The 26393-nt window shown below is 40.5% G+C and overlaps 1 protein-coding gene across 2 annotated transcripts in view; it reads left to right on the top strand.

Annotated features, from left to right (window-relative positions):
- The window catches only part of cdh13 (cadherin 13, H-cadherin (heart)), a 413558-nt gene that overhangs the window by 308323 nt on the left and 78842 nt on the right, over positions 1-26393 (top strand). For both annotated transcript variants that reach the window (XM_036002865.1, XM_036002866.1), the window contains exon 9: positions 14080-14220. In XM_036002865.1, the coding sequence (XP_035858758.1) occupies positions 14080-14220 (141 nt within the window). The remainder of the gene's footprint in view (positions 1-14079; positions 14221-26393) is intronic.

The following is a 26393-nucleotide window of genomic DNA, read 5'->3' as shown; positions in this document are numbered from 1 at the left end:
GCCCTCCGATTCAACCTGTCAAATCGGCCAAAATGAAGGCAGACAGCTCCGCCGACTGACGACGGCAAGGAACACACCGAACAGACTCGAGTAGCCTGCTGCTGCTACATAAGCTGTCATTACCTTTAGTTGATAACGTAGCACGATACATTAATATAAGGCAATGCTGCGCAACATGCAAACATTACAAGCTAAAGCTGCACATTATTCAAAGCTCAAGTGGATTTTTTTTTTTTTTGTCATTATCTCCGTAACTTCCAAAACTCACCTGAAATCTGAAGGGCTCTTCAAGGAAAATATTTCAGTCAACACATTAAGTGTAACCGAACCGAAATTTGCGTTCTAATCTGGTCCGATGTTTTGCTGCAGCAATTAAATGAGGGCAGGTGAAGGCATGTTTTATGCTTGCATATTTACCCAAAGTATTGCCTTTTGTTAATGTTACTGCTGTTTGGAAAACCAGATCTTCTGGAAAATAAATGTGTTTTTAGAAGAAATAAATTAACATTTAGAAGTTGGTGACAAATGTTAGTCACTTTAGTCGTAGTAATGTTCATCTATTGAACATGAAGCAATTGTGTGTGAAAAAAATCCATCCAATCCATTACTGTAATAAAGTTATCCTATTAGTATCCCTGAGAGAGTCTCTTATTATTAAATCAGAGCTGTGTATTAAATGATTCAATTGGTATTTGAAAGATCACTCCCTGTCCTCCAGGTAATATTAATCCATCTGCTCTGTGCTTTATGCAATGTTTATACAATCCTCAGTTCTGAGGAGCTGTCTGCACAATCTGCTGCTGTTTCTCATCTGCTGGCTTCCACATAAAACAAGTGATTAGAGAAATCATAAAACATACATGATGTTTTCGTCTAGTACTTTGTGTTTGTAGTTTTAAACTACAAAGCTTTGAACTATTTGCACGCTTCGTCTTTTTTCTGTTTACGTGCTTAACTACTTTACTTACGTTACTTATGTGTGTTGTCGATGATTGTGTTGTTAGTAAAAAGTCTTTACTCAACCCGGTGGTTTTTTAGATTGTGTTAATAACTTGAAGAATCTGGACAGGCAGCTGATTCCATGCGAAGCGTGATACAGGTAACTAAAGAATTTCACTCCTGGACTGTTTGTAGTTCGGTGCCATTCATCCCCAGACATCATCTGACAAATAGCTCCTGTGCAGTCGGCCTACATTAAACAGTGGCCATCCATCATGATGCTGCCTAGTTAGTTGAACTTTAACACCTATATATATGTTATTTATGTTGTAAGATTATCCGAGCGGAGGCCAGCAACATTTACATATAAATATCAAACGGCCCTAGGTTTACATTCTTTACTGAGACAAAAATGAAACAACTCTGTCAATCAAAGCTCAGCTTTTGAAAGGGAAGAGATGTGGGACAAGATGAGGAGACTGAGAGAAAAAGAAAAAGAGAAGGTGATGGAGATGGAGATGGAGCTGAGAGAGGAATAGCAGGTACTGCCCACTGTGCCCAGGATAAGATTAGCATGATGTCCCCTGTGCTGTTCAATACAAACTGGCCTGATCCAAATCAAACAATGTAATTACCACAGCATGTATATTTTCTTTGGTATTTACAGTGGAACCCATAGGCTCAATTTAACAACACAAACATGATAATATATCCTAGTATGAATATATTATTGTAAAACACATGTTGCTTACATTTGTGCTGTTTGATGCAAACTCAAATGCAAAAAATACATAAAGGTGTATATATTTTTACAAAATTATTTTAGTACAGACTGGATATAAAATCTCCATTTCCTCCCACTGCATAAAAGTGAAGCCTACATATCCAAAATACGGGCGTTGCCATCTTGCAATTTTGGAGCCAGAGTCTGCGCGATCGGGTGGTAGTGATCGGCGATGGAACCGCGGTATCGAAGTCCCACCCATAATACCTGCCCGACCAATTGCAGGTCAATCACAGCTTTCAATCATGACGTTAAACCCTCTTTTCAGATATCTAATAACTAATTAAAACCAAACCTCGGAAAAATGAACAGTTGAACAAACATCAGCTTGATCAGAACTACCTAAAATGACAGAAACCATTTTTTGGGGGAAATGTAGTTGACGTGTACTTTGATTTTGTTGTTGTGTTGGCCTACGTCCTGTCCGCTAACATGGAGGGGGCGGGTTTTATGACCTATTGTACCAGCCACCAGAGGGTGATCAATGTGGTTTGGCTTAATGTTTGAGGAGCTGTCTGTGGTGGTTAGGAGTCACAGAGAAAGGGGCGGGCAGTAAAAACAGAGGGTGAGATGGTCATGATTAGATTTCAGTGGTGTCTGTAGTGTGAGTTTTCCTTTACTTAAACACTTTAAGTAAACATTATCAACATTCAGATGTTTCTTGATCATGTCAGCCTCTTCTGTACTTCCAGATTGTAGTGTGGATCATTTATTGCCACATTTAACCTGATTCTCGTGTATTACTGCTTGACAGATTGTTTATGCTACTGCACACTGACGTGATTTTAAAGTTATTGTTAACCATTTTTTGCTCTCCAAACGTCTTAAAATGCCCATATATAGATCAGGGAAATCTGAAGACTTTCATGCCCCCGAGGCCCCCAGTAAACTCTTTTTGGCAGGGGAGATTCCAGGATTTTTTTAAGTGGGGTGGCACAGGGGAGACCAATAATCAGACAGTGGTTTGTAGTATGAGCACGGAAGTTGTTGCAGGCTTTGTCAGTTATGTTATTATCACCCCATTGTGAAAGTGGTGATCCACAAATTGCAAAGAAAGACCTAAGGGGGAAAAAAGCTTTACCAGTCCCTTCTCATGTATGAGTCTTTTTTGGCAGTGTCCGCGGGGGGGGGGATGCCGTATCTCTGGTTCTGTTGGACCAAGTGTGAAAAATGTTTTTTTTTTATAGAGCTAAGACAACAGAATCAAGCAGCAGCGATTCTTTCATTCAATGTAATGCTGTATCAGTGTGTTCAGCATCAAGGCTAGATCAGCCAGGCTCATTTTTATGGTTGATTAACTATCCTCTCATTTGTATGCAGTGAGGTTAGTTATAAATGATGCGGGCTGGAGTCAATATAATAGCCTGTGGATTCCACCTTTGAGATGTTATGTAAACCCTGTGCAGAAATGGTCTAGTTGTAAAATCTGTATGCTAAACACAATACTCTACATGTTTATCTCAATACATACATAACATAATAATTTACATATAACGTTTGAACTTTTCATTATCAGTCAGTAGAGACAAGGTCAGTGTGGAGGGACTGAGGCCTGAGACTACTTGCAAGCTATAATAGCTAAAATAATTGAAATGCAAAAAAAACAACATTTGATATCGTTGGAGATCTTTAAGAGATGCGCATAAAACATTACAAATATTAGTCATCGTTACACACAGAATTTTTTTTGAATGTGAGAACACAGGGACCTTTGGGCCTTTCACAGCCTACATACTTTTACATCATGCGCCTCTTGTTCTGCACATGTAAGACTTACAAAAATAATGAATGGGCTATCATTAATTTCCCATGCAATATTTATTTGAGTTCAGTTTGAAGGCTTGGTGCCAAAATGAAAAAGTGCACCTGCACTTCTGTTATAGTGATGCTTTTTTGAAATACATGTATTGGTTAATTACATTCAAGGTTAGGCCTCACTCTTTAATGTTATCTAACAATATGAAATCTGCTAAATGCCAAAGTTGAAATGTTACCTACCTGTTATCTTTCTCTGCATATTAGAAGAACCAAAAATGTTTTGATTTAGCACAATGCAGCAGCTATCAATATGGCAGTTTGGAATTGTACAGAAGAAAGGAGAATGGGGAAAGATCCCCTAAAATTAAACACTCTTATCAAGGTGTCACCCTCCCACCACTACCACCCCCATATGTCCCTTTCACCTTCTCCTCTGGCTGAATGCTAACCATGCTTAAGAAGCTGATGAAGAAATAGATCACTTGCGTAGGTCGCAGTGGCCCAGATAAGGGCCTCACATGGCTGCCATCCTACTGTAATTAACTATCGTCAAAGTGATTAATCATATGTCTACAGAGGTGGAGTGCAGGAGGCTGCCAGTGACCTGTGAGGTTTAGTGGAGCTAAACAGAGAGAGACAGAGAGAGAGAGAGAGAGAGAGATAGAGAGTTTGGAATCTAATTATAGGTAAAAAACAAATCAGTGCATTAATACATATGCATTACTAAATGAAACATGACATTTTACTCGACATAGTCTATATCGATGACGTTCCACTTCCGGGATTGTTCAGGTGCCGCCGGAAATTCCGCCGCATGTCCCTCTTTTTAGGCCGGATGTCTGTCACTTTCCACTTTCTTTGTGTTGGAATTTTAATCTCTGCAGGGTAAATCCAGACAGCTAGCTAGACTATCTGTCCAATCTGAGTTTTCTGTTGCACGACTAAAACAACTTTTGAACGCACACATGTTCCACCAAAACAAGTTCCTTCCCGAGGCTATTTTGCAGAGACAATTGTGATTGGTTTAAAGAAATGCCAATAAACCAGAGCATGTTTTTCTCCCATCCTGGAATGCTGTGTGGACTAGCCAGAACCTCCTCCGCAGCGCTGTGAAGGAAGGTCTGGCAATGCGAGACTAACTCTTACATGACAGCATCACTGTCATTTGAAAAATGCACATGCTGTGACTTCACCAACACACACTTTCACACACACCTCCTGTGCACCCTGTAATGAACATCAAGTACTTAAAAGATAAAGCACACTTGTGATCGCAGCTTGAAGTGTCTTACTGTAAACTGGTTCCACGCCAGTTGATCTGTGATCGGCATCTTGCTGACTTTCTCTGACACCTCAATGAGCACAGCCACGTAGCTAGCTGAGACAGCATGTCATTACCTAGTGAGCTTTCTACTCTACTGCCCAGCAACGCCCCCCCACTAAAAGTTCTGAGCATCTGGAAAAAGTTATATTTAAGACTAATCAGGTGAAATGAAAAAAGAGTATAGCTAATGTCATGAGAGCAATCAAGATGTGTGTGTTTTTTTTAGCCATGCTAATGGCATGGCCCTCCGGATGGTAATGTCAGTCTGTTGTGTAGTCGGCCTGTCGATCAGTCAGTAAACCACTTTGGTCCAGACTGAAATATCTCAGCATCTATTGACATTTGTACAAACATTCATGGTGCCCAGAAGATGAATCCTAATAACTATGGGGATCCCGTGACTTTTCCTCTAGCACTACCAGCAGGTAAAAGATGTCACTTTTCTTGGGAATCTCAGCACATGCTGGCACAGAATTTGGTCCAGAATTCCATGGTCTCCAGATGTTGTTTCCTACGGTCTTTGGTGATGCTCTGACTTTTCCTCTAGCATCACCAAAACAACTTTTGGATGGATTGCCGTGATATTCATGTCGCCAATCAAATGAATTGCTGATCGCCTTATCATCTAGTGCCATTGTTTCATCGACTGTAAAGATTATACCAACTACATCGGCTTGTTAGCATTGTCATTGTGAGCATGTTAGCATGCAGTGTGCTCATAGTAGTGCAATCACTTCAAAGCACAGCGTATTGTATTCATTTCAGGTTTATTGAGCAGGGACAATGCACACTAATAATACATAAAACAAATGTAAGAATCAGCCAGGAGGCTGTGCCTAAGTAAAGCCTAACAGAGCTGCTTGTATGGCTGCAGCATCATATTCTTGTTTCTTGCTGTGTCTGCTCTTGCCTTAAGGATAGGTTCACAATTTTTCAAGTATGTCTTAAAACAACATCACTCATATGAAAACTGAACAAGTTATCCACAACTTTCAGTCTGTGCAGAAAATTATTTCCAGGTTTCTGAAGTTATTATGAGCGGTCTAAGTTAGTTAAATCAAGTGGATAGTGTTCAAAGTTACAGCCCTTTTAGTATGAAATTCCCTTTGTGTTTCCCCTGAGTTTTCTTGTTGAGTTGCAGTGGAGGGATATTAACACAAAGAGAATTTTCTACTGAAAAGACTAACTTTGGAAGAAACCCACTTAATTTGATTGACTCACACTGCTACAGCCTTATACTAACTTTAGATAAACTTTGGAATATGTTTTTGTATGGAACAAGGACTGTGGATTTTGAAACATTGTGAAAGCCTGTGAGTGATGCTGACAGAGAAAATGACAGTTACAGCTTTCATTCTAAAAGCTTCATAAATATAAGTGTATCAGTTCCCACACATCACAGCAACATAGAGGAAATGAGTATGAAAATTATATATGGAACAATCTCGAGAGATTCATAAAGGGAAAGTGAACCTTGCATCCTGAAAACTCATATTTTTTTATTCTAAAACAAAAGACTACTAAGAATGAAAAGCAGAACATAGAACTCAAAATAGTATAAAATACAATTTTAACTTTAGCAGAAAAGACCTTTCTACCAGAAGAACAAAAGGAAGAGAGGTAGACAAATGAAGCCAGTGAAGGCATATAGGTAATGTTGCTTTTTGTGGAAATGCTATCACTAGTGAGTTTTCATATAACGCCGTTTGGATTTATTTTTTTCTAAACCATTTTACGTCTGTCATCATTTCTCTAAGAATATGATAAAAGGCCTGAAGAAAGCCAGTAGTTTGGTGCTGAGAGTGAGCACTAGTGAAGGGCCAGAGGAGAACAAAGAACCCACTGCCAATTTGATTATTATATCACACCTATTCAGAGAGTTAATGTGGCATCTCAGATGTCAGGCCGCTCTCTTTCTCTCTCATTCTAGCCTCTTCTTTTCCTCACTTATCCCTCTCCATTCCTCTCCCTCTCTCTCTTACTTCCAGCGTCTCCTTTCTCCTTGCTTTGTGCCAGGGATCAGCCCTTACTCTAGGGGCTTTGATGAAATCCTTTCAAGGCAGAATGTGACGGTCTGAAATGTCATTCTCCTATCAGATGTCTCTTAAACAAGGCCTGTCATATCATTTGGTACGCTCGACTTCATTAGCTCTTTGTTCAGTTTCACGTCAGCTTTCACAAACACAATCGCTCAATGAAATCACTTGTGGCTTCCTGGTTTTTCTCCCACTTATGTTTTACAAAGAAAATTATACAGTACATTGGAAAGAAAGCAGTGCTATTCTTCAAGTGGATACAGTGATTCCTTTTACTCTGACATTCATCTCATAGTCCAAGAGTTCACCAAAGACCACACCAGCAAACTTGCTTCGACTGGACAAAGGTTATGCTGCCTTTAGTCAGTCCCTCAGCAGGAACAGTGTGTCTACTTTGGTAAACTTTCTCCTACGTGCACTACATGAAGCAGTAAACTCTGCTTTAGGGCTGGGTTCTACGCTAGCATCAATATTGAGATATGAATAAGAAGGTTTTGAGCCATGCTTCTGGCATCCCTCTGGGGGTGGTGATGTCGGTTGGTCCACTACGTCGGTCCAGATTTTAAAATATCTCCAACAACTATTACATGGATTGCCTTGAAGTCAATCATGATCCCTATCCCGATGACAATGCATTTGGTGATCATTGGTTAGTCTCCGCTAGTGCTGCTATTAGGTTGGGATTTGTGGTTTTAAGTAAAATGTCTTAAAAACCTTTGGATGGATTGCCCTGACATTTAATTCAGAAATTCAGAATTCCCATGATTTGTAATAACTCTGGTGATCCCTAAACTTTTCATCTAGGGCCATTATCAGGTCAGATTTGTACATACATTAGGGCTGTCAATCATTTAAAATATTTAATTGTGATTAATTGCATGATTAGTCCATAGTTAACTCGCAAATTAATAGCATATTTTTTATCTGTTCTAAATGGACTTTTAAAAGGATATTTTTCAGGTTTCTAATGCTCTTATCAACATGGGAGTGGACAAATATGCTTGCTTTATGCAAATGTTTATTATTATTGCAACAATCCAAAACAATGACGAATACTGTTTAGAATATTCTCCAGAATAACCTCAAAGGTATACTGTATGCTCAAAAAACATGCTGAAAGCATAATATGGCAAGCTCAAGCCCATCAAGCAACAACAGATAGGCATATACCTGCAAGCTATAGCCAGTAGCCACCCATTTAGCTATCAATGTTGAAAGGCTGTTGCTTGTAGAGTTGTCCAGGCGTCTCCGTTGCAAACTATCCAGCGTGGCCGACCATTGGCGAGGTTGAGGAGGGTTGTCTGCATCTCTGGGTCGTATTGGAGGGTTAGGAACAAACGATGCGTATCGTCATATGGTTTGGAGGACTCGTTGCCCAAATCACAGAAAGCGAGACAGAGGATCAGCCAACAGAGGATCAGTCCAGCAGCCCTTTGCTGCATGTCATTCCCTTTCCTGTCGTAATCTGTCCTATAAATAAAGGCTATAAAAATTTAACACAGAGCCTCTTAGACACTTAGCCTCTTGTTTCCATATTGCTATTTCAGCAAATCAGTCGGGCAAACATGCAAACACATAAAAAATAATACAGTGTTTGATTGAACTGCGTTCCACTGTTATGTAATACATCCGACAAAACTCTTCATGCATGAAACAAGCAGTTCAAAGACTAATTTCATTATATTTCCATTACAACTTGCTTCAAACCATTAATTTGCACGCAACTGTTTTATAAAACATTAACACAAATGATCGTAATCACAACATGATTATGAAGTGATAATATTGATTCCTGCTGGTGAACTCCTTTGGCCTTAAGAGGAATTACTGGGAGCCAGTTAGCTGAAAAATGTGTAACAAATACAGTATGAAAAGACACAGAGTACATATAGTATACTTACATACTTATGAACATGTTGCCATTCATTTGATTTTGTCTACCCACAAAGATAAGAAGAGATCACAATAATTTATTTGTCATTGTAAAACATTGTCACAACGAAATTTAAGTGCTACACCTTCTGGTGCCTAGAAGTATACATTCATACGCACACGCCATGCCCTTCCACAACCATACCCTCACATACAGAGGGACAGGTGCTTCTAGTGCATAGTAGTATACATTCATACACTTACTCACGCCGTACTCTCACACCAAAAAATCTTTTTTTTAGAAGAAGATCACAGTACTGGAAAAGTACAAATGCATTGCAAAACAGCCAAGATAATCATTCAGCATGATGAAGTCCTATTTCTGCAATTGAATGTTTAGAGTTGTGATGGCTGTGGAGAAAAAGCTGTCTCTGAACGTGGGTGTGCAGGTTCTGACAGACCTGTAACGCCTTCCTGAGAGCAGTAACTGAAAGTGTTCGTGGCCTGGGTGAGAGGAGTCCTTGATTATGTTTTTTTTGCTCAGGACTTCTTGGCCACAAAGTAACTTTTTTCCATTGACTTTAACACTAATGCTGCTCACAAAAGTTTAATCAAGTGTTTCCAGACAAGCTAACGAGGAGCTGAAAAATGGAGGGCTGATTGGGAGGAGTATCTCAATCAACACTATGCCAGTAGAAGTTTTCTGACACCTGGAGGGAAAATTCCCTGTTGATGTAACTCTGTGTCTCCAGTGAATTTGAACATTGTTTCTTGGCCAGGTACTGCCAGGGAGTTTATAATTGAGTTGAGACTCAGGAAATACTCATTAAGACGTTGTCAGTCGCCAGAGGAGGCCACCCTCAATGTATTTAGACACCACTGAGACTGCAGCTATTCCAGTGCTTTACTCTTCTCCAGCTGGAGGGCAAAAGTGTACTTCTGTGTGCAGGTGTGCGTGTGCATGCATATGTGCGTGTTATAGAGTCAGCATGTGTGTGTGTATTCATGTGCGATTGTGTGCATTGGTTTAATAAACTCACAGGTCCGTGGAGCACCATCTGCCTGCACATTGTTTGATGGAGCAGGGGCTGGTTGTGAGGGACACCCTTGTCACCCACTATGTGTGACAAACTTTTGATAGAAACACCTGTTTACTGTCTCGCTCTTCCCACAATCTCCCCTGGAGCAGCTGTTTAAATGGAAGGAGTTAATGACAGGAGGCTGACTAGCCTCTCCTCTGTTTTTTGCCTGGTTTCTTCTGTATATAAAGTCGCCTTCAAAAAAAAAAAAAAAAAATCAGTTTTGACGTAATTTCGTATTTACAGTACGGGATTTTTTGTATTGATGCACATAACTTCGCATGCTGAGTTCTATGTAAATGATGTTTGGACCCATTTTTCCATTCAAAGGTCCACTCTCGTAGCCTGACATGGTCATACTCAGATTCTAGTCAGAATGTGAGTCTGATACTGCTCCATTGGGCTGTGATTATGGGGCGTATTTCAACCGAACCAGGAAAGAAAATGCCTCTGCACTCAATTGGATAGACCTACAAACAATCAGAGCAACGGAGTATGTGACGTATGTTGAGCGACTCATAGTTGTCAACAGAACTCAACATCTTGCATCTTTGTTGTAAACAAATTCAACCCAAGCGCTCTTTGGTGACGTGGTTGATTACATTACTGTTGATTATCTGTCCATCATCATATACCTTGACAATTTGATTGGTCCAAGCAGCTCTGGTTCGAGCATAGTTGCTCCACAACGGATCAAGTGTAGACCAAACTTCCCGACCTTAAATGTTGTGGACGGAGCTAAATTCAACTGGCATCCAGGCTAACACTCTCGAGCATTCTGTTTCTAAAGTAAAAATTTGGATGGTACACTTAAGATTTTGACCCTAAGCATTCGATAAATTATGTTATTCCTGACACAGACAAATGATGTACGTCATTCCTCTAACCCGTACTTTGTTTGGTGAAAGTGCTTTTAAAGTTTTTGCTCCGTAATCTTGGTGTGAGCTACAAAGTCACCTTAATCTACATTATTTTATTGGGATGGAAGATTTGAAAAAATAGGATAAAGGACTTCCTGACCACTGAATGCACATGTCCTGTTACATAATTCTGATTTCTTAGTGTTTAATGTAATGTTTCTGTTTTGTATTGAGTCTGTTGTTTGCTGTTTGTTACTGTATGTTGAGACTTTGATGCTGCTTCCTTGGCCATTTAAAAAAGATTCTGAAACTCAATGGGATTATTTCCTGGTTAAATAAAGGTTTTTTATATATATATATGTCCCCCTGCCTGCAATTGATTAGAGCACTAGCTATGATGAGGCAAAAGTAGGAGACACACACACACACACACACACACACACACACACACACACACACACACACACACTGACAACTGCTGCTCAGTTTGAAACTGAGGGGATTTGTGTACAACGTGAGGGGATGTCGGGTCACAGCTCTTTGTCAATAAACAATATCATTAACAATACATAATGAGGCACAAAATATGATGTAAACACCCTGGTGGGTTTAGGATAGTGAGTGTGTGTGAAATGTAAATGCAATCGAAGGGGATGAATATTCCAAACAATTATAAACTAGCTTTTAACGTTGCCAACCACCTGCTGGCATATATAAAAGCATCAAAATAAACATTAAATCACAAATATTAGTTTGTTTTAGTTTATTTTATTTATTAGGGACCATGTACAATTTTAAACAAATGTTACCGTTTGATGCATTGTACCAGAGTTAGCCTCAGGCTAATTTACATCTGCAGTCCCCTGGCAGGGCACAATAAAAAACATACAAACAACACAAGCTCTTAAAGGAACTGCAGCTCTTTATTATTTGGCTCCGCCCTCCTACGTACTTCCGCTCATTTCCCTTCAGTACTCCGTCTGGGTTTGCGGTATATTTTTAGGTTTTCTCCGGCCAAATATTTGATGGTCCAATCAGCGAACAGAGGGAGTGGCTGAGAACGATGACGTTGAGGACGTGCGCTAGAAAGATGCGAGCGAAGCTATTCGGTCCGTTGTGGCAGCAACGCTGCCAAATATCCAGAAGTTAAAGCCCGAGCAAGAACAATATTTGAAAATAAAAAAACTATAAATACTATTTAGTGGTGAAGGAGTTGGCTAAGGCTAACGCTAGCAATGCTAATGCTAAATATATGCCGATAGTTGTCGGTCTCACCTCTTGTTGCACATTCGCATGACATACATCACAACCAAATGTTAGCGATTGGTTATGGCAGATCCAGAGAGGCTCTGGGCAGATCCAATAGTTTTAAACTTCAACAGAGTACCCGCCTTCAAGGAAGTTAACACTTGTCAATGGAGAGAGGCCAAACTCTCTGTACAAATGAAATGTACAAGTGTCTGGTAGGACCAGGCTAGCTCTTTATGTCATCTGTTATTACATTCCACTGTGTAGTGGCTTTAAAAGAAAAGGCAGATTGTCTAAAAGTTGAACGAGCAAAAAGGCATGTTGCAGTCATAGATAGAAGTATTACTAGTACTGTTTTATTACTATTGCTACTGCTTAAATCCAACCGTGCAATGCCGTAAAATAACGTGAAATTGAAAATAAAATCTTTCACTAGCTAACTAGCTAACAAAACACTTTTACAAGGAGCGTGTGAAGCTGTCTAATGTAACTACACTGTAAAACAGGCTCAGCTGGAGCAGTACCTTAGTGGCCCTCAGCTGGCCCATGAATGCCCTCCTATAGGCATTTAAGATAGTGTGTTAAATAAGGGCCTAATGAAAAGTCTGTCTGGCAAACAAAACAAGGAAAAGTAGGAGCCAAAATGACCGAATTCTTGTCATTATCTCTTACATAAAATACGATTTTCAGATAATTTGGTTTTCTGGTTTGTCGCTTTTTATTAAAAACAACGGATGGCAGCCCGATTTATTTTATTTTTCTCTGTGTGGAGGTGTGTGTTCCACTGGGTTCGTGTGCATCTCCCTCCTGTGTGGTTTGTACCAGGGGTCAATGGTAAGAGTACACATGCACTCAGAGGTGAATCTACAATGCAGGAGCAAGCTCCAGCAGCATTTTCAGTAAGACAGATGGATGAAGTTTATTAAGCATGTGACAGTTAACACCCCCAGTAGGGCGAAAACACTGCGGCGGATAAATAAATGTTGGCTTTACCAGCCCCTACCTCCTGTTATTTACAGACCAGAGTCAACATTTCTATTAGGTGTGAATTATGGCAACACATGATTATCCCTGCTATGATTTTTATGAAGGTCTCTCTCTCTCTGTATGTATGAACAACATTTCTACATTTGTTATATAGATTACAGATGCGCGCAGGCCAGTAAGTGAATTACTTATCTAATTTGGAGGTTTTGCGCTTTGGGAAAGCTACTTTGTAATCACAGACAGATCCCTCTCTCCCTCGCTTGTGTATGAATGTAGAATAATTAGACTTCATTTGTGTTGTAAGTGTTAATGCCATGTTTTTTTAATTTATTTTTTAATCTTCATTCTTTCTTCTCAGACGTCGAATCAACAACAAAAATGACAAAACAAATATGAAGATTCTAAAAACTATGCAAATGTTACAAAGTTTTCTCAAGTCCCTGAATGATCGCTATAGTTTTACAGATTATGTAGAGGACGTAGTACTCATTGCATTGTGGAAGATGTGTGTTAAAAAAACAACAACTCTGAGCCCCTCGGGAATCTTCAAAATGGATGAGCATAAACCGTGCAAAGTATGCTTATACTTTGATCCCATACTGCATAGCTTTAGGGACCCTTTTCTCTTATAGCACCTTATCTGTTCTCACATGCATGAATTTCAAAATGTGGATTCCTGACCTTTCCCCAAAGATGTCGCCAGTGTTTACTGGAGCTTTTAACACTGCTATGTGAGCGTGAGGGTGCATATTTACACGGTGATGATTTGTTTCAGCCTTTGTCCTCAATTTGATGGTAGATTCAAGCCTCTCGTGGGCTATTATAAGAGCTTTCGAGTTTTGTCAAAGGGTCTCACAGCAATGTAAAACATGGCGATAAGTGTTAGCTTTCGCTTTAGGTGGATTTAATTTAATCACTCACATGGCTAATCATTCATCTAGTAATGATTTTTAATGATTTGCTTCTCAAATAGATTATCAGAAGATTATCACCACACACACTAGCATGTGCGTATGTGTGTATGTATGAGTCCTCCCAGAAACGACTACGACTGTATGAACTTGATTTTGTCATTTTGCTACAGTGATTGTATACTGTATATATGGTTGTGTATATATAATATTTCTGTTCTCTGTACACATATATATTTCTTATTTGTTTAACTCTGAATCGCTCTGTGTTTATCCTCCAGACACTGCCGACCACGACATACGAGTTAGAGATTGTGGCCAAGGACATGGCAGGAAGTGAGGTGGGCCTAACAGGAACAGCCACAGCTACCATTACCATCACAGACAAGAACGACCATGCCCCCGAGTTCACCCATCCGCTGGTGAGAAAATCCTTCTTTTTCCTCATCTACTTCGTTTGAACTGTGGATTTTGTTTTTTAATCCCCTCATTGCTTGCATGTAGCTTCAATGTGTTTGTTTACCCCTCCAGGGAGGGCAGAGGTCTTGGGTCAGTTACAGCTCTTAGATGTACCGTATTTCCTCTAAGACACAGGTCACATCGACAGGCTAGATACTCTTCACATCCCATTGTACGGTGGCCATGACAGTTCAACACAAACACAAAAGCTACAACACATGTACAAAAGCCACAACACAAATACATAAGCAGCAACGTAAGTGAGTGACAACGGAAGTGAGTGTGTTGTCGACAAACAACAAAGATATTGAACAGCATTGCTTATTTGTGACAATCACGTAGCGACAGCAATCATAATTAGCCAGGAACCGTGTTTCACTTATACTTCTCAAACATACAAGAACTTTCCTCCTCTGGCTCCGTTTGTCAACAACACACTCACTTCTGTTGTCGCTTGTATTTGTGTTGTAGCTTTTGCGTTAGTGTTGTAGCTTTTGTTTGTGTTATAGCTTTGTGTTGTAGCTTTTGTGTTTGTGTTGTGGCTTTTGTGTTTGTGTTGTGGCTTTTGCGTTAGTGTTGTAGCTTTTGTGTTTGTGTTGTAGCTTTTGCGTTAGTGTTGTAGCTTTTGTGTTTGTGTTGTAGTTTTTGTGTTTGTGTTGTGGCTTTTGTGTTTGTGTTGTAGCTTTTGCGTTAGTGTTGTAGCTTTTGCGTTAGTGTTGTAGCTTTTGCGTTAGTGTTGTAGCTTTTGCGTTAGTGTTGTAGCTTTTGTGTTTGTGTTGTGGCTTTTGTGTTTGTGTTGTAGCTTTTGCATTAGTGTTGTAGCTTTTGTGTTTGTGTTGTAGCTTTTGTGTTAGTGTTGTAGCTTTTGCGTTAGTGTTTTAGCTTTTGTTAGTGTTGTAGCTTTTGCGTTAGTGTTGTAGCTTTTGCGTTAGTGTTGTAGCTTTTGCGTTAGTGTTGTAGCTTTTGTGTTTGTGTTGTGGCTTTTGTGTTTGTGTTGTAGCTTTTGCGTTAGTGTTGTAGCTTTTGTGTTTGTGTTGTAGCTTTTGCGTTAGTGTTGTAGCTTTTGCGTTAGTGTTGTAGCTTTTGCGTTAGTGTTGTAGCTTTTGCGTTTGTGTTGTGGCTTTTGTGTTTGTGTTGTAGCTTTTGTGTTTGTGTTGTAGCTTTTGCGTTAGTGTTGTAGCTTTTGCGTTAGTGTTGTAGCTTTTGTGTTTGTGTTGTGGCTTTTGTGTTTGTGTTGTAGCTTTTGTGTTTGTGTTTTAGCTTTTGTTAGTGTTGTAGCTTTTGCGTTAGTGTTGTAGCTTTTGCGTTAGTGTTGTAGCTTTTGCGTTAGTGTTGTAGCTTTTGTGTTTGTGTTGTAGCTTTTGCGTTAGTGTTGTAGCTTTTGCGTTAGTGTTTTAGCTTTTGTTAGTGTTGTAGCTTTTGCGTTAGTGTTGTAGCTTTTGCGTTAGTGTTGAAGCTTTTGCGTTAGTGTTGTAGCTTTTGTGTTTGTGTTGTGGCTTTTGTGTTTGTGTTGTAGCTTTTGCGTTAGTGTTGTAGCTTTTGTTAGTGTTGTAGCTTTTGCGTTAGTGTTATAGCTTTTGTGTTTGTGTTGTAGCTTTTGCGTTAGTGTTGTAGCTTTTGCGTTAGTGTTGTAGCTTTTGTTAGTGTTGTAGCTTTTGCGTTAGTGTTATAGCTTTTGTGTTTGTGTTGTAGCTTTTGTGTTTGTGTTGTAGCTTTTGTGTTTGTGTTGTGGCTTTTGTGTTTGTGTTGTAGCTTTTGCGTTAGTGTTGTAGCTTTTGTGTTTGTGTTGTAGCTTTTGCGTTAGTGTTGTAGCTTTTGTGTTTGTGTTGTAGCTTTTGTTTTTGTTTTGAACCGTCTCGGCCACCGTACCATTGACATGCTTGAGCCAAGGTCTCCTGGTTAAGGAAGGGCTCTCGAACCAATGATTATTGAAGCATATGGTGAGCCCTGTCAAGCGTTTTTAATCACAAATGCATTCAGGTCTACTTTAATTTGTTTTCTTGGTAAAGAATATGACATTAAAGGGGCTGTACTCATACTATTCAGAAAAAAGTGGTCTGGGATTGGCTCCACACCCTTACAAACCCTTCGCCCACTCGTCAAATACCGAGGCTTTGTCACGACCCCTGATAGCGATGCACAAGACACTAACATGCACTAACATGCACACACGGCCGAACCAGCTAATGCTTTATAATTGTAACGTCTGTGCAGTATGACTGTTAAAAAGATAAAGTCAGAGCAACAGATTGGTGGGTATGACACGACTTTGTTGTTGTACATAGGGAATTAGTGCTGTGGAAATTTAATTCTGAACTTATCAGGACATCAGGTAAACACGGAGGGGTGTTAATATTGCATTACTAGAAAGCAATTGAAATGGAATCAGCAAGTCACCTGCACTACGATCAGTTGCTCCCACACATAAGGCCACCTACACATTTAGCGTACGTGTGTTTCATCCACTCAAGGACTTATTAAAAGTGCTCATATTATGATCATTTTCAGGTTCATAATTGCATTTAGAGGTTATATCAGAATAGGTTTACATGGTTTCATTTTCAATAAACACCATATTTTTGTTGTACTGCACATTGCTACAGCTCCTCTTTTCACCCTGTGTGTTGAGCTCTCTGATTTAGCTACAGAGTGAGGCATCTCACTTCTGTTCCATCTTTAAGGACTAGTAGCCAGTCAGAAGCAGAGTATGAGGGCGTGCCACACTAGCAGCTAGGCGAGCATTATAACGTGTGTTACAAAGTGACCACGTTTGTCTCTGAAGTAAAGGCTGGACTACAACAGAGCTGTTGGGAGCAGATTGTGAACAGTGTTTTCTGTTGGAGATGGTAAGTCCCTTTGGGGTGGACTTTGGGCTTTTTCACTTTGTAAACCTATAACATGCACAACAAATATATATATAACATGTTAAAGGAAAGGTAAAAAAGCCAAAAAGCATAATATGAGCACTATAACTTAGTGTGATCTTTCACTTTCTCATATAAACAATATTTCTGTCCGTGTCTTGGAGACGTAACACTCAGAAAATATTTGATATTTGTATTTATTATTAGGATAACCCCCAAAATGTCCAGCACAGATCACAGGGTGTGTATATGCGTGCAATAGAACATCTGTGACATGTAATGACACATCAGTGTAACTGGGTGATATGGGTGCAGAGGCAAGATAAGGGAATCTGTGAGCTGGAGTGGGAGTAGATGTGTTGTGGTTCAGTGATGTTTGTTTAGTCAGCAGTGCCTTAAGGCATTAGTGAAAAGCTAGTAAACCGGGATCTGGCAGTCACGCTAGAAAATAAAATGTACATGTACAAAAAAAAAAAAAAAAAAAAAAAATAGCACACAATAAATTTGGCCGTTTGTGCCACTTCATGATGAATTTGTCAATAGCTGCTGCCGTGGCTGTTTTCTTTTCCCTCTTCATCCCTCCGTCTCACCTCTGGAGGTGGGAATAGAGAGAAGAAAGAATGAGGCCCTGTAGAAAAAGACCCTCCGTGCGTCTTACGGTGCAGTTGTAACACTGAGTTGTGTTGTTCTTAATGGAAACGCCTGAAGCTGTTGTCAGGTTTCGAAACACATCACGCTTTGCCCCAACCAAACCTCTCCTACGGCCCTCCCATGATGCATTGTGGTGTCAGGGGAGCTTGTAAGGAGTGCAGCTCAGATGTGAAATGTTACAGCTCAGAGGGCTCGGCAGGGTGCAGAGTGCACCATGTCCGTGTCCCAGTTAATGTTCTCATTTCTCACTGGGAATAGATCCGTTTAACGGCGTGGAGAAATGGAGCTTTTAAAAAAAAAAACAAGTGTTCGAAGGCGCTAAGCTCCCCGTATAAATCCTCTACCCTCCACTCTCCATGGCCCGCTTCCAACCTGCCCATGAATCATCTCTGACCTCTCAGATGACCGCCATCATATCGCGAGTGCGTTTGCGAGTGCGCTGGGTTTGTGTCAGCGGCGGCTCTCAAGCTTTCACCGTATAAATTATTCAACTAAATATTCAAGTCTTTTCATAGAACTTTCCAAAAAATCCCTTCCTTCAGAAGAATCCTGAGTTGTCTTTTCCTAAAGACACCGCCTCCTGCAGACGAGATGTAAGCTTTAAAAGCTTGTCTTCCAGCTTGAGTGCAGAACTCAAGCGGAGACGGATAGAGAGAAGGATAAAAAGATGAGCAAAAAGATTCTAACATAGAAGGATACAGAGAGAGAGAGAGAGAGAGAAAGAAAAGCAAGCAAATGAATGTTCAGGAGATGTGTTCATTCCTGTTATTATTCATTAAATCCAGTCTAGCTGGGTTTTCTGGGTTGACATTTTGTTTGAATTCAGCAAACATAATCCCCACGTAGGGTGCCTGTGTTTTTCCTCAGACCTACCTACCACAGCTCTATGCATAGAGACAGCTATTCATAGCTTGTGAAGTCTTTGCCTCAGACCACCACTCCACTCCTCTGTACACCCTCAGATCAGCCAGCAGGGAATCTGTTCTCCTTTTCCTCCTTAATCCATCTTTCTGTATTGAAGTTGCTGAAGTTATATTTCATGTTAAAGAATTATAAAACAAGTGAGCGTCAGTTTGGTGCTTTGGAAAGGAATAATGATCAGCTCCTGTGGTAGACATGCTGTCTTTAGCTGTGTTTCCTCTTGTGACGGGATCCACTAACGTAAACAAAACAATAAACCAAGTTTGGAAACACTTATTGTACTGATTTCTTATTTTCCTTGTGTTATTTTAAAAGGTATTAAAAATTACAGGCATATGTTTGCACCATAGAGTAGCATCTTTAATTCCGTTCTATGTACTTACAATGACAGTAAAGTCAAACAGTGATGTACTCAAGTCCAACTCAAGATGCTATTCTCTGGACTCGTGACTCGACTTGGACTCACACACTGATGACTTGGACTTGTACTTGGAAGTTGGATGAAGTTTCTGACTGCTTTTGTGTCTAATAGGTTATATTGATATATATTTAGTCTGTAACTGTTTCATGTAGGGTCCAGTGATGGAGTACTCAAAACCGACTCCAGGACTCAAGTCCGATTTGAGTCGCTATTCTCTGGACTCGTAGTCTACGTCCACGACCTTCCACTTCTGGGATTGCTCTGTTGCCACCGGAAATTTCGCCACATGTCCTTCTTTTCTGACCCTTCTCATACTTCTGTTTCCACTCTGCCAACACCTGTATAACACAGTTAAGTTGGTTATTTAAAAACATTAAGACAAATACATACATATTTCATTGTTTGCATAGTCTACATCGAAGACGTTCCACTTCTGGGATTGTTTAGGTGCAGCCGGAAATTTCGCGTACGTCCTTCTTTTCGGCTGGATGTCCATTACCTTACACTTTCTTTGTGTTAGAATTTTAAACTCCAAGACTATGGTTAACTGCTCCTCAGTAGCCTGACAAGCCAGACCCACATCAAGATGTTGGGTCTGGGAACTCACCATTGGCAGGGCTCAATCCGAGGGGCGGGATAAACGGTTGTCTTTCAAATTCCCTCTGCACGCAATAGGATAGAGCTACAACCAACCAGAACAACGCTAGTTGATAGATTAAACTTTTGCTGTATCTGGTAGGTAAAACTCCGAACACATCTTCCTTTTTTAAGAATGACTTCAGTGCCATTCTTTGTTCTTTTCTCAAAGAAAAGCTTAACTCCAAGTCTTCCAGAGTCGCGGCCAAAGCCGATTCCAAAGACCGCTGTTCGCCAGCAGCAGCAGCCATCTTCTTTGTTTTCAAGTAGCAGGGAATTCACGCGGAACCGTCGTAACTCTGTCATCATTATGTTAAGCCCGCCCACCGACTCTATACACGATGTGATTGGCCTGACTAGAGTTTGGTTTTTCCAGCTCGCAAGCCAACGGAGAGTTGCTAGACGACCCTGGCTGCTAATTACATTTGCTGCCGATAGGGTGCGTCTAGGCTAGCTCCTCAGATCTCTGCAGGGTAAATCCAGACAGCTAGCTAGACTATCTGTCCAATCTGAGTTTTCTGTTGCACAACTAAAACACTTTTTGAACGTACACATGTTCCACCAAAACAAGTTCCTTCCCGAGGCTATTTTGCAGCGGCACCGGGGCTCCGTGCGCCGCTCAGCGCCGCCCCTGATGATTGTGATTGGTTTAAAGAAATGCCAATAAACCAGAGCATGTTTTTCTCCTATCCCATAATGCTGTGTGGACTAACCAGACCCTCCTTCGCAGCGCTGTGGAGGAAGGTCTGGCAATGCGAGACTTAGGTAATGGTGAGGACTCGACTCAGACTCTTCTTTGGTGACTTGGACTTCGAGTCAGACTCGAACACTCACAAGTTGAGACTTGACTCAGGTGACTCGACTACAACACTGAACACGGACAGTAGCTTTTCAGAAGTGAAGAGCTGCTTTAAGTGAAGACTTATGGTGATGCTACATACATGTTGCAATACGGCCTTCACTGATAATCACTGGTGTGATATTGAAATATGAACCTACAGAGAATGTTTCAAACCTTTCATAAAATATGTAAGAATTAGCTGAACAGCATGCAAAGCTGCCATTTCTTTTCTCCTTCCTAAGTTCTTTTTACGGATGGATGACTCAGTGTAATCTATCTTCCATTTTTAACATCATAAGCTAAGGTATCCTTTCTTACTATGAAATTTATTACATTTTGCTTCTGTAGGGGATTGGGCTCTGACCTGATTAATTTTCATAGCGAGGGTCTAATCCTGTTTTCATGACGAGGAGAAAAAAATTATATGCAATCCCTTGGTAGCTCTGTCGTCTGAAAGGCCAGATATGTATGCTCCTGTAACAAAGATGAAGATTTATTCTGATGAATTTTGGTAAAGGTTACTCTGGAAATGTAATAGGTAACAGATTCCAAGTTACCCTATTTAAAATGTAATAGTAGTGTAACTATTTGAATTACGTTATCAAAGTAATGTAACCTTTTACATTTAATTACTTTTTGATTACTTTTCTAAATTTCTATTTTAACTTTTAACCATTTTCACCAGCTTTACTAAACACTGTAATTGGAAATGGCAAAAGGAGACATTGTGCACATGATGAACATGCAAAGAAACAAAATTAATATTATTCAACATTACACACCATTTACAGAAAATATTCAGATGTAACCCACAATGTACTCATGAACATTTCCATAGGTAACTGTAATCTAATTACACATTTGTTTCCCAGTAATTGTTAACAGTTATCTTTATTTAGTAATTAAATGACGTAACGCTGTTACATTCCCCAATGTATGGGATTTTATGCTGTGTTGAATTTTCTCACACTGTACATGGGGAACTTTTGTGGGCATTGTTAAACTTTTGTGCCAGTTAAGCCTGGAATCAGAGCAGACGGCAGCATACACCTGTCTTCTTTCACACCGAGCACCTTTTGCCCTTCATGTCTCTTTTCCTTCTCTCTTATATCATTCTTCCTCCAATATCCTGATCCTCCCTTCATTTTCTTTCTCTGCGCTTGCACTCCTCGTCTCGCATTCCTCTCCTCTCTGGCTCAGCTAATTCAACGCCATGTCTGACCGGGCCTATTTCCCTCTGCTCCTCATAACAAGACCATGATGGACCTTATCACTCCTGTCACTCAAACTCCCTGACAGCCAGTCTCTGTGTGTTTTTTTTCTTCTTCTGTGCCTGTCTGTCTCTCTGTCTGCTTCCCCCCTCCCTCCCTCTCTCTTCTTTCCTCCGTTCTCTCCTCTATGATGACCAGGAGAATATGCTCGGCTGCAATCCATCTGTCCCGCTGATAAAGACGTTAGCACTGATGGGTGTAGCACCAGGCACAGGACAGCAGGGCCCTGTCAGCGCTGTCGTGCTCAATCTCGGGGGGGATGGCTAACGGGTGTCACGGATTAGTCCGAGCCTTGCATGATTGCTTCACTACATAGCTCTGAGATACACACGGTGCTTACCCTGGGTGATACGGTGGCATAGTTGGCCAGAAATGAGAGGTAGGGATGGGAAAGGATTTGTGCACTATATGTTCGGTTAGGGGCACGTTACGAAGGACGAAGGTACATGTGGGTGTTTTTGTGTGTGTGTGTGTGTGTGTGTGTGTGTGTGTGTGTGTGTGTGTGTGTGTGTGTGTGTGTGCATGAGTGGATGTAATATTTGACACATAAATGCACACACAGATCAGGTTGGAGTAAGATGTGGTGATATAGATTATGTCCTTGAAACTTTTTTCAATCTGAAATTGCATTATGTCGGTCAGCTCTACGGGTCACTTTTCACATAGATAAGGAATAAAACATAGAGAATAAAAGAAAGGTCTCCAGCTAAAGCATTTGCAATTATATTTCTTTCTCCGTTTATTGAGTTATTTCATAATCCGGTGCATGTACAAGGTCTTTTTTTATTACTTCATGTCAAGCAAGCGTGCTGCACAATCAGGTAACGTATGAAGGGTGCAGTATTACCGGGTCATTTTATTCAGATGTGGTGAATGGTGTGGTGCCTCTTGACACCCCCACTCTCTAAGATAAAGAGTGAAAAAGCTTAGTTTAAAGTTTAAAAGGAGAGCACCTTCAAGTACTTTCTCCTTAGAGTGAGTTGTGGTGAGCAGTTTAGCAGTCCACTTGGTGGTAGATGTACAGTGTTGAAATGAACATCGGAAACTCGTTCTTTGACTTGGGAGCACACGGGCAAAACGCAGCAGAAAGCAGGTGTGGACGGGCAGACTGTTGGTTTTGGAAAGTAACAGAACTCCTGCAGTCTGACCTCTCCAATCGTCAGGAAAGGGACTGTCCAATGCTATCTGATGCAATGCATCAGCTGTAACACCTAAATGGCTGTCGATGTTTTTGAAGGATGTGGTTATTTAATACACTGCGCACCTGTATTCCTTGAAGATTTTTTTGTCAAACTCAGCTGCATTGACAAATATGAGGGCTGTCATGTTCCGCAAAGGTAGAAAAGCTGCTTTGCTGAATGTCAGATTCATCGAAAATCTATCTTTAGAAGCAGCCTGAGCAGAAGCTGTTAAAATTTAATAAAGACACAGGTAAGCTCATTAACTCTCCAGGCACACTTACTGTATGCAAGATTAAAGCTAGGGGGAAGGGTATAAAAGCGAGTGGGGGGTTAGACAGAGAGGTAATCTTCCACTCCTACACATGTGCACTTGGTTCCATTTCAGCCTTATGCATGGTACAATAAAAATGGTGCCTTTTTACTGATTTGTGGTTTGTCTACACCTCGTTCTGCTCTGAGTTAAAGGAAAGACAAGTGGCTGCTTAGAAATGTACATGATTCCTGTTGAAGCCAGGAGGATTTCCTCTAAATTAGACTTTTACTGTGACGTCTACCTCAGTATTTTGTTATTACAAAAGGGGCCTAGAAATACTAAATTAGTGCATGGTTCCATCGTGCAAAGTTTAAAGACCTTTGTGTATGTCATGTATTATCCAGATAGTGTGTTAGCATTTATCCACTTACACTAGACAGTTTACACTGCTTTCAAATAACTGCGTTGTAAGGATCAAAAAAGTGGCGAATAAGAAGAGGCAGACTTCAAAAACGGTTAGAAAAACGGATAAAAATGCTCAGAAGGGTAAAAGCAACCAATACCAGGAACCCAAACTTCAAATGCCTCTGTTACAGTGCCTCCCTGCTGTGATGTGGTAATGGAGCAAATGCTACTCGGAGGCAATATAGTCTTGTCTCTGGAGGTTTAATGTGATGGGCCACTGTTATGTGTGTTCCCTTTTAGAGAAAATCGTTGGGACGCGTCACAAAGTAGTTTCCATTAGGATAAACAAACAGCTGCTCAACTCTGTCTGACAGTGCAGCCCTAACTGCCATCTGTATTCATAACACTATCTGACAAACATCCAGGAATAAAATAAGTTGATCTCAATTCGTCTCTGCGTGTGTGTGTGTGTGTGTGTGTGTGTGTGTGTGTGTGTGTGTGTGTGCACATGTGTGAGTGTGTGCACGTGTGACCCTTAAGAACTGAGTATTGTGCTTATTAAGTGATATTGTGAAGACCTGCTGCATGTCACTAGTCCATGAGTTTGCCTATGTATTGTACTGCATCCGTAATATTTGTGTGCGCATGTGTGTGTGCGTGCGTGCATGTGTGTTGCTGTGTACTATCTGTAAGAATACAGTGAGCATATGGGGGTTTACTTGACTGTAATTGCGTGCACGTGTTTATTTGTGTAGGTCTATGAGAGGGAGGACAAGATGGAAAAGTCAGATTGATAAATGTGATGGTTTATAGCAGCCAGTATCCCACTCAAAACAATCACTTTTTTCACTTACTCTTAAACCTGACTCATATTTCTCTCTGTCTTTCTGTCTTATTCCCATTTGTCTTTCTTTATCCTTGGCCATCCCTCTGCACAGTCAGACTAGAAGAAAAAGGTCTTGGTCAGTGGGTTGTAACAAGAAAAACAATGCCAGCTGGCAATGCGAGACAAATTAAAAGCCTGTATAAGAAATAGGAGGCAATTTCCATAGTAATGTTAATGAGGCAGAGAGCATTTAGTGTTATTCGGTAAAGCTGACAGATGTGTATACTCTTCCAAGGCTTCACATCTCTTTCTCGGGCCCTTTGCCAGAGTCTCAGGCTTCCTTTGCACCCCCGTCTGTTGGAAGCAGAGCTACATTCAATGTTGTTGACAAGGTTGAGATGAAGGCTTTGTGGCGTTATGCTGTGTTTTCAGAAATCAGCCAGCTGTCTTGCTTTGGTTTGCAGATGTTTACTATTTTAGGTTCTGAGTAGGGCTGAGCAATTTGGGAAAATAATCTAATTGTGATTTTCTTTTTTTAAGACCAATATTGCGATTGCGATTCAGTGTACACTTTTAAAAAAAGTTCTGTTTCTTCTGTATTATTCACTATACACAAGCAATAAATCATTCTGTAGTATGACCGACACAACATCGGATACAGTCAACATATACAGTAAACTGCTCTTTCATGTATGTGAGGCCTACATGTTAAAATGAAATGAGATGAATTGCTGCATGAATTGATATGAATAGCATATATGTATGTAGCTACTGAATTGTAAACACCTATCACAATAGAACTTGCTATAACACCAGAGGCCTGTACTACGAAGCAAGATTTGGCATTAACAAGGTAACTTCAGGTTCAACCCAGGGTTTTGTTGATCACTTGTTACCAGGTTAAATCGGCGTGGCAACTTATGCTGAACACCTAACCTTGTCGGGAGCAGGTTATGTTGGAGATTAGAGATCAACTGGTGTAAAAGCACCGCCTACTGACCAATCAATACTCGACTGATAACGGCATCAGCGTTCAAGATCCGGTGGAGCTCGGTGCGCGGAGAGAGAGGTGCGCTCATAAAAGTAAAAAAATTTAGAGACAGACAACCCCGTTAACATTCCCTGATGGGTATTTTTATGAAAGATATAGATTTTCAGCGGAGGGAATTACGTATAGGCCATTTGTCGGCTTCTTGAGCCGTGTGTTGTTTAAATTATGTTTTTATATTTTTTATTTGCTCTCACGATCGCTTACCACTGCCGGGGTTGCAACTGAAATAATAGGCTAAAGCAACAACAGTTTATGGAAAGCACAAGTGTAATTATATATGGTCAGATCTAGGGATGTCCAGATCCGATCACGTGATCGGAAATCGGGCCCGATCACGTGATTTCAGACTCGATCGGAATCGGACGTTACCTCCCGATCAGGACTCGGATATATATGTATATATATTCTCATTATTTTTTAACACATCTATAGAGTTAGACCCTTTTGACTCCACACAGAAACAGCAACGCGTGCGGCATGACATCACTTTGTTGCAGAGACGCTATTGGTTAAATGCCGGTAAAGTAGAACACGGAAGCAGCTTGAAGCGGAAAGCGCTAGTATGTCTGCGGTCTGGAGGTATTATAAAGTTGATGACAACAACATTGCCATAGCAAACTGTGAGATATGTAACAGAAGTGCTCTGTTTGTTAACAGAGTTGTTGAATGTTAAAATAAGGTGAATTAAATAAAAAATAAGGAACATCCTGGATCTGTTTTTTTCGCTCTTCTTTATTCTTTTTTTATATATTATAAAAGTATTGGATCGGGACTCGGTATCGGTAGATACTCAAAATCAAATGACTCGAACTCGG

The sequence above is a fragment of the Sander lucioperca genome, chromosome 7 (assembly GCF_008315115.2).
Source record: "Sander lucioperca isolate FBNREF2018 chromosome 7, SLUC_FBN_1.2, whole genome shotgun sequence".
Classification (NCBI taxonomy): Eukaryota; Metazoa; Chordata; class Actinopteri; order Perciformes; family Percidae; genus Sander; species Sander lucioperca.
Note: the sequence above shows the minus strand (reverse complement) of the source record. Positions and strands in the feature narration are given on the sequence as shown.